The sequence below is a fragment of the Drosophila subpulchrella genome, unplaced genomic scaffold, assembly GCF_014743375.2.
Source record: "Drosophila subpulchrella strain 33 F10 #4 breed RU33 unplaced genomic scaffold, RU_Dsub_v1.1 Primary Assembly Seq354, whole genome shotgun sequence".
NCBI classification, from domain to species: domain Eukaryota; kingdom Metazoa; phylum Arthropoda; class Insecta; order Diptera; family Drosophilidae; genus Drosophila; species Drosophila subpulchrella.
Window position 1 is genome coordinate 5,353,169 of NW_023665577.1, and position 9,332 is coordinate 5,362,500.

Sequence of the window (9,332 nt, forward strand, 5' to 3'; positions counted from 1 at the left end):
TTTTTGAGATACCAATAACTAAAAAAGTCAAATTTATTTGAGATATAAATTGATTTTAAAGATAACAGTAATTAAAGAACTATAATCCCATACAGTTTAACAATTTATCAATAAGGTTTCCTCCTTGACTTGACATAAAAGTGGTCAAATAAACAATTAATGCTACAGTTTTAGTAGGGTAATTTGAAAATAATAATACATTTGTTCTGCCTGTACCCAAATGCAGTAATCGGCTATCTCCCCTTAGTGAGTCCATTACGAAATGAACCTTAAATATGTTTCAAATTGAGGCTTACTGGCTGTCCGCCGGCATTCTCCAAATGCCTTGTCATCGCCAACGTGCAATTGCTTCATTTTCGCATTCCGTGCGCAAAACTTTGGTTAAATTGAATCAATCCAAGCGCACGGAGGCAACTGCTGACAGTTTCATTACCGGCTCTGTCATCGACGGCAAGGTCTTGATGAATTTGGTAAACATTTTGGGCTCTTAGCTGGGCTAAGTCGAGGGACCTTTGCGGCCAACCCTTCTAAGCGCCGGATCTCAATCAACTAATATCGCGATCAGCACTAATTCTAATTCTTTGGTTTTCCATAAATGCAGACCATTAGACCAATTAGGCCAATGTGGCTGAAGGCTCCACCTCCGCAGAAGGTGTGCCAACAGCCGGTTTGGGTTTCCCACAGACACTCACAATCAAACTCAGCCGCGATTGTTTTGTATGATTTTGTGAGTGGGGCATACTTTCGTTTTTCGTCGATTGTGAATACCATCGGATTATCAATATCCTCCAATAATATTCAAGCACCATACTGCGGTTACAGAGTTATTATTACCCGACCATTTGCTCAATAAATCAGTCTTGAAGTATATATGGCCACTACTTACCCATAGAAGTACGGAAAAAAATTAATGAGGGTCGTTTAATATTTTGCATTAGTGAAAAATGATATGCTGGCTAATAAATTAATGATATTTTTGCTTAAAAGATTTTTAATTATTTTGTTTTTTCAATTTCTCAGTATAAAAGCTCACAGCTCGAGTAGAAAGAGTTTTTTATGTTTAAGCTAGATTCTTTTTTTAGGTGCAGTTATGACCGTTTCTATTCTCTTAACGAAGGTCAACTCCATGCCAAAAGTACTGCAACTGACTCTGACTTTGACGCCTGTGGCCAATGCAAAGTATGGCAGACTGAACTGATCCGATATACTATATAGCGGATAATGGATAATGGGGACTGGGGGCTTGGAGTGCGCTGGACATGTATGCTGGCTTTGTTTTCAGACGTCAAACTAATAAATTGCACGAAATGCATGCTGTTGCCATAACGAAATTCGAATACCTTTTTTAAATGACTCACTGAAATGCTTTTATGCCAATGGGTAAGAATACATTGCAGCTTAAAGATTGGGTGCCTAAATTAAAAGATTATTTGTATATAGGTCATAATACCAGTTGATGATTAATATTTAAAAAGGAATTCTACTCAAGCTGCAAAGCGACTAAGCCATAATCTTTACCCAACATAACAATCTCTTATTTTAAAAGGGTAGAAAATATATATAATTCATATACTTATTCATTAATCCGCAATTTGTATTCAAAAGTATAAAACAAGTCGATTTCTTTTGTGCTATGCCAGAAATATGTTTTAACAAATTATCATACCGACTAGGCAAGTGATTTTTGGTTTTATTTAATTTAATTTATTATTAAGGAGAGCGTAGACATAACAAAAGCGGTTACTTATTCAATTTACTCGCCTGGTTAATGTATTTCGAATATTCCACATACTTAACATATTTTGTAGCTCATGACCACAAAATACAAAACTGGCTCAACTTTTACCATCAGCCGTGGGGACAAAATCAAACTCGAATTACTGCCTGATTGGAAAATTATTCAATTGATTTCCCACTAACACACATAGTTTTGGCAGCAATCTAATCTTAATTGACTATTGATCGACTAATTGGATGTTTAATGTTCCTGATTTAATAGTTCTCACTAAGAATTGATTGTTTTAACTGTTTGTGAAGGTGTGCTGGCCATAAAAATGTAGCAACTTTGTGTTTAAAATTTATTGGAGACCAACCGCAGCCGTGCATGAAAATGAAATTTTACGATTTGCGCAATGCACGGGATCATAAAAAAGTGCGTTTATGAAATATGTTGCCGGCCGAAGAAATAAATAAAAAAATGAGAGCAATTTGCTGGATTCAAATCTAGTGTCCACCAACATTTTGCGATTGAATTGCATGTGGTCGTGTGTTTCGTTTTTTGAGCCACGCGCTTACTCAATTTGTTTTTTCTTTCACATTCGATGCAATGTTATTTATGATCACAAAATGTCAGGCCTTGTTAAACCCGTGGCTCTAACTTTAATGTCAAATGGGTGAGTCTATACCCAACCATAGGATGGAATGGTCTGAGTTTGGCCAGTGTTGATAGAATTCACTTGGAAAAAATTGATAGATTTTTGGCAATTACTTCAAAAAATACGTATTACAAATTTAAGAAAACTGAAGTGAACATATAATTCTATATTTCCAGGTAATTATTATTATATTATTATTATTCGTACACCCAAAAAAAACAGAAAGTTGAGACTTAATACTGCTTGTACTAAAAGTATACCAGAGTCAGTACTTAGATTTAAGTATAGATTTAAGACTTAATAAAAAAAAGTCTATTCCTTACAGTATCATTTCAATACTAAAGAGTCCAGAATTTGGATGTTGTTTTATTTTTAAACAATCTAATTTCCATTTAACATCTTACCCTTAAAAATTTGAAATTTGTGCCTCATCAACATTATATATTTCCGCTATTATATATTTCCAATGTTTAAGCAACCAAATAGCTAAAAAGCTGGCACTGAGTTGGACTGACTGAGGTTGCAGGCAGTGTGGCATATTGGCTCGGAGAGATTTCAGATAAGACTTGTCGCAATTCAATTGGAGCGTCAGCGCCTATGACGGGACCATAAAAAACGTGGCCTAAAACAAACAAACCAGGCGGAATGGGGGAAAATATTATTCATGCCCAACAGTCACAGTCACTGCTGAGGGGCCAAATCAGTCCATAGATTGAAGAATTAACATAATTGCTGTATAATAACAGAGTCGGTCCCTCGGGGGCTGGGAGTGCGTGGCCCGCCCTCAAGGGCCGTGGACGGTGGGCGTGGCACACTCAGTCGTTTGCGGAATGTCCACACCTGAGCAACGTTTTTGGCTGGCGACCTTGCTGTTCCTCTTGAGTCAGCATTGTGAGGTTTACGGATTTGGAATCAATCTGATGAAGGTTCCAACTGAGCCCAAAGCGCCGGAAGCTTGCATCCTCGCCTTGCTCCGAAAATATTTCGATTCCGGAGATGGACTCTCCGGCTCAGTACTGTGCTTCAATCGGAACTATCAATTGCTCAACATTCAAGAGCAGTTACTTAGAGGTTTGAACACGTATGCGAAGTATCCTTGGAGCATCTTGATAACGAACTCTAAGGAGGGTCCTTCGCCATCCAAGTTCGTTATGAGCGAGAAGCCGCAGTGTTATTTCGTAATTATTGAGAGTTTAGATGACGAAGATATAGATGAGATATTCGAGCACTGGAAGAGCATGGTCAACTGGAATCCCCTGGCCCAATTCGTGGTCTACTTGGCCAGCATGGAGGAAACAGACGAGGAGATGACTGACCTCATGGTGGAACTGCTTCTCGTCTTCATGAACAAGAAGATATTCAATGTGAATGTAATCGGGCAGAGCGAGGAAAACGAATTCTTCTACGGAAAAACAGTGTTTCCCTATCACCCGGATAATAACTGTGGAAATCGCGTGATATCAATTGAATTAATAGATGCCTGTGACTATCCGGGTGAAGAAAAGGAAAGTGATGATGAAAAATCTGGAGAGGGGGAGGGCGGTGGAGGCCAGGAGGAAGATACAGAAAATGAAAACAGTCAGGAAAATGAGCATGATCAAGACGAACAAAGTCAAGAGCAATATAATGATAATGAAAACAAGAGTGCCGAAACAAATGAAGATGAATACTCCCAAACTGAAGAACAAAGTGGTAAAGAAAGTTCGGATGATAAAGAAGATAGTGTCATAAGCCAAGAACAAGAAGGTATTGATTATGAAAATCATGTAAACAAAAGTGCAGATGATAATGGAGAAAGTGATCGTCAAAATTCAGAGGCAATTTCAAGTCAAGAAGATAATAATAAAGGAAATAATATAATTAATGACCCAGTAAGCGAGGAAAACAGAAATGACGATGCAATAAATGATCAATATATAAGCTATGAAGAAAGTCAAAATTATAATGACAACTTACAGAACCAAGATAACAATGATAATAACTCTCGAAATACAAAGTTTTATGCCACTTTAAAAACTAAAGAAAAATTCATAAGAAAAAAGTTTGAACCGGATGATGAGTATTCTGACAAATCTTATAGCGATAGTGATGCAAATATGACGGATACTGCAACAGAAACAAGCAGAGATGATCCAACTCAAAGTTCAACTGGGGTTAATAATGAGGATAAAGCTGATGAGTCGACTGACAAAGATGATGAGGAACTTGAGACTAACTTAAATTCAAACTCCTCAGAGCCGGAGGCCACCATCGAGGAGTTCTATCGCGCCAAGTTTGAGGATAAATTCCCTAGTGATCTTAGTGGATGTCCTCTAACAGCCTCTTTTCGACCTTGGGAACCATATATATTTCGCAACAGTGAGGAGGATCCCGTAGACGATTACTACTATGGTTTACAAGGTGATGGAGACGACTACAACGAAACATCCCCCAGTTATGGGGAATCGGAGGACGAGAGCTATGGTGATCCGGGGGAAGAGGGTGACAACACCATCCCAGACACTGAAACTCAGTCCAGTGCAAAGGTGAAGTTGAGTGGAATCGAGTACCAAATGCTGCAGACCATCGCCGAGCGTCTGCATGTAAACATTGAAATGCAGAGCGAGAACAGCAATTTATACCATCTATTTCAACAACTTATCGATGGGTGAGCATAAAATAATTTAAGGAGGATAATTTAATCACTCAAAATTTGTTATACTTATATATTATTATTATTCCAAACAACCGCAGAGAGATCGAGATGATAGTGGGCGGAATAGATGAGGATCCGAGCATCAGTCAGTACGTATCAAGTTCCATTCCTTATCACCAGGACGAACTCACTTGGTGTGTGGCAAGGGCAAAGCGAAGGCATGGCTTTTTCAATTTCGTGGCCACATTTAAAGCAGATGCAGGTTTCTTGCTCGGACTTTTTGTGGTGATATGTTCTCTGGTCGTATTGGTGGCTCAGCGAGTCTCTGGCTTTCGGCTGCGTAATCTCAATGGATATTTTCCCATTTGCCTGAGGGTTCTTGGAATCCTGCTCAACCAGGCCATTCCGGCTCAGAATTTTCCCATAACCTTGAGACAACTATTTGCTCTGTCTTTTCTGATGGGCTTCTTCTTCAGCAATACGTACCAGAGTTTTCTGATCAGCACACTGACCACACCACGCAGTTCCTATCAGGTTCAGACTTTGGAGGAGATCTTCAGCAACCGGATGACCATCATGGGCACCTCCGATCATGTTAGACATCTAAATAAGGAAGGGGAGGTGGGTCTTATTTCAATATACAGATTTTAAAATGATCTAAGATCCTTTTAATCCGTTTACAGATCTTCAAATATATTCGGGAAAAGTTTCAGATGTGCTATAATTTGGTTGAATGCCTCAATGATGCCGCTCAAAACGAACACATCGCAGTGGCTGTTTCTCGACAGCACTCCTTCTATAATCCTCGAATCCAAAGGGATCGTCTTTTCTGCTTCGATCGACGAGAATCCCTGTATGTTTATCTAGTGACCATGCTGCTGCCGAAGAAGTACCATCTTTTGCACCAGATAAACCCGGTGATCCAACACATCATTGAATCGGGTCATATGCAAAAGTGGGCACGTGATCTAGATATGCGGCGTATGATTCACGAGGAGATTACAAAGGTGCGAGAGGATCCTTTCAAGGCTCTTACTTTTGATCAGTTTCGAGGAGCCATCGCATTTTCTGGAGGACTTTTGATGGTTGCCAGTGGCGTCTTTGTCATAGAGTTGTGCCTTTTCCAATTCTACCGATCTAAAAGGAGAAGGATCCGAAGAATACCACGTGTACAGAAAAACAAAGTTATTATTTAATATATATAGAACGAAAAGATTTGAAATTCCCAGTTGATTGATAAAGATATACATAAGTCATTTTATAATTTAAAAGAATTTTTATTTTATTTTTCTGATTGACAAATGAAATAATACATTTTGGTGCAATAGTTATCGTACATATGCTCCCAATAAAGGTCAACACAGTGCTCCAGTTTATTTAAATTGTTTGGTTCTGTCGAAGCCCACTTCAAAAACGGAGCATTGTGGCCGGACGTAGAGGACACGAACGTATTCTCAGCTGCCAGGTCGTTGATATCCAGCCAGTAGTGCTCTTCGTAGTCGCGTTTTGGATGGTGTTTGATGGCGGTCAGCTCCTCGTCACTCTGGATACTGGCCAGGGCACCCCCCAACTGGCGGCAAATATTTGCAGCGGCGAACCAATTCTGCTTGACCCTTCTCTCGAAGTAGAAATACCGAGAGCCAATCTTCTCGAAGTTCGGCGGTATGACCTTCTTTAGTGTTTCTAGTTGCCCCTCAATACGGTCCAGTCTTGCAAAGGTGCCGTTTATTTGGTTGGCTTCGCAGGTCTTCAAACGCTCTTGACCCGCAGCCACAAGATCCAATAAGGGCTTCACCAAATGAGAACAGCGATCCTGATCCGTGGCTTCTTCGCATTCCAACAGAACTCCAGTAGGAAAACACACATGAAATGTGCAAAATAAAATCAAAAAGTACCTCAGCATTTCGTATATGAATGAACACTGATAGCTTGTATTGCTCTGGGCGCGTATTTAAAGGCTATTGATAAGCGAGGTGAAGTATATATATGTTATATGAATGAATATGAATGCCTCTAAGGTTTAAAGTCAACAGAATTAAAGTATATTTGTACAAAAATTTACTGATAAATTAAATGCTCACATATTATAATCACACGTTTAATGCTTGTACGTCTGCCAGAAAGTATGCAAAAAATTTTACAATACATTTGTTCTTTTATGAATCTAAAATTTAACTAGTTCATAGATTTTTCAAAAGCCTATTTTATAAGTGGTTTCTGTCAGTGCAAATATTTGATTTTGGTATTGCTTCTTTTTATTGATCAAGCATACGCCCAAACCAAACATGTGCATTGCATTAGACGCATTAAATACAAATTAAATATAAAAATGTCGAAATATTGCTTGAAGAGATTCATAAATATATGCTTATATATTAATATTTTCTTGGCACAATATTCAATTTAAAAATACAGTATTGCAATACACCGTGGAATGCAGTCTGCGTTGCAGGTGCACGGAAAGAAAAGTATAATGTTCAATGATATATTAACTGATTTTAAATATTATCTTATTCGTTCTAATGATTACCAAGAAATACATACAAGTAATCTTATTAAGTTACGTCTTTCTGAAAAGGTATTTCTTACCAAATGAAAAGCCCAAATATTTTTGAAAACTATCCAGGAAGGTTTTTTTTTTGTAGACTCCTGATATTTTTCTCCGTGTTTGGTGCTCATACCCGTAGAAATATCCGTACCCATGGCTGCTGGCGATGCGGCTGGTTGTCAGAAAAGCGAACAAGCGCGCACGCCGCCAACGTCAAGCTGTCGTCGGCATTCTGCTCCGTTGTTTGGCGCATCCTTAAAAGGTGGTGGCCCAATGTTCCGACCTGGTCTGTTCGCCGCTTTTTTGTGCTGGCCTGGCTGGTGCCTCCGCTTCTGATGGCTCTGCCCCAACCAAATCTCGTATATGTGGCTTTCTCAGATTTTTATAAATAATACTTTCAGGCAGCACATTTGTTGCAGTATCATCAAATTGGCAGATTTGTGTTGTTGCTGGCCAACACAATTCAATCAGCTGCTAGCCAGCTAATGTGGGCCGAAAATTTCAAAAAACACAAAAAATAACACACAGGCGCTAACATATATTCAGACGTATTTCTATATTAATGCTGACCAACTAAGCGTTGTGACAGACCGAATGAATGGCGCCCAACAAGGCGTTGTGAAAATGTTTGCCGACTACCCAGCTGATAGTGGGGAAAATAGAGTGAATGAACGCATATATCTTGGGGAAATTATATATTTTATAAGGAGGATTCCATGGCTATTAGGGAACAAAGAAAGTATCTAAGACAATTAACTTGACCCATCAAATACTCAGTGACACATTTTGCTATGCCAAACTATTCCCTTATTTACTACCAAGGTACTCAATCAGCCCTATTAAGAAATTCCACTTCCTCACCTGCGATAACTGGCCAATCATATATTTATCTAAATTTAAATATAAGAATTTCGTGAGTTCTGCGTTAAAAATAGAATTCCATAGTCTAGATACGTTTCTGCGCGTAAGCGTCAAAGAATCTCTTGCAAAAACGTGAGAGCGCACGGTTTTCATTTTATTTATTTTTGCCTTTCCCTTCGATTTCCATCTCACCCACACTCGCACACTCGGAAAAACTGAGAGAATATGTAAAGTAAACAACAAACGCATTTTGCCTTTTGTTATTATTTTTGAAAATTCCCATAGCACCATATAAGTCAATTAAGAGTTTTGATCATTAACCGAATGGATTTTAATGATCTCGTTTGTGATTAATGAGAGTGTGCCGCCAAAAAACAAAAAAAAACGGAAAGAAATGCTTATGGGCACTTTTAATTAATTTCAGTTTTGCCAACCAGCAAAATGTGGAAAATCTATAAATGCAATGTGCGCTCTATTAACAATTTTCGGTTTGCGTTTATGGCTTTTGAGTCCCTAACCAACGAGCACCAAAAGCAACCCACCCACCCAGCAAAACAGCCCACACCCACCAAATTATGGCCGAGAGAATGCGGCGATATATAACTTTTGGTTTTGTTTTGAAATTCTTATTTCTAATTGCGAGTGCGTTCTCATCATCGCTGAGAGATTTCCATCGCAACCATGTATGGATTGGGCCAACGTGCAAATGTTGATTAAAAATTAGACAAAACAAAAAACGAACACGGCACCCATACAGCCTCAGATACATCCGCAGCTGCAGACAAAGATACAGATACACATTCGAATGGAGAGCGAATACTACGCCTACGATTGGGATGCTCCGATCCGGAGGATCTTCACGGGTGTGTGTGTCTGTGGGTGAGCCATCGCGATGTTGTTTACCAAGGCGCTC

The 9,332-nt window shown here is 39.0% G+C and overlaps 2 protein-coding genes across 2 annotated transcripts; one reads left to right on the top strand and one right to left on the bottom strand.

Annotated features, from left to right (window-relative positions):
- The first annotated feature begins 3,205 nt into the window (after positions 1 to 3,205).
- On the top strand, positions 3,206 to 6,206 carry LOC119560251. Its single transcript, XM_037873616.1, has 5 exons — positions 3,206 to 4,019; positions 4,059 to 4,076; positions 4,503 to 5,022; positions 5,109 to 5,631; positions 5,694 to 6,206. The coding sequence occupies exons 1-5, from the start codon at positions 3,206 to 3,208 to the stop codon at positions 6,204 to 6,206; spliced, it is 2,388 nt and encodes a 795-aa protein (XP_037729544.1).
- A 57-nt stretch (positions 6,207 to 6,263) lies between these two features.
- On the bottom strand, positions 6,264 to 7,771 carry LOC119560252 (accessory gland protein Acp29AB-like; the record flags this gene model as incomplete). Its single annotated transcript, XM_037873617.1, has 2 exons — positions 6,264 to 6,855; positions 7,600 to 7,771. Coding segments are annotated over 2 exons (735 nt in total), but the record flags the coding sequence as incomplete, so codon positions are not given.
- Positions 7,772 to 9,332: the final 1,561 nt, after the last annotated feature.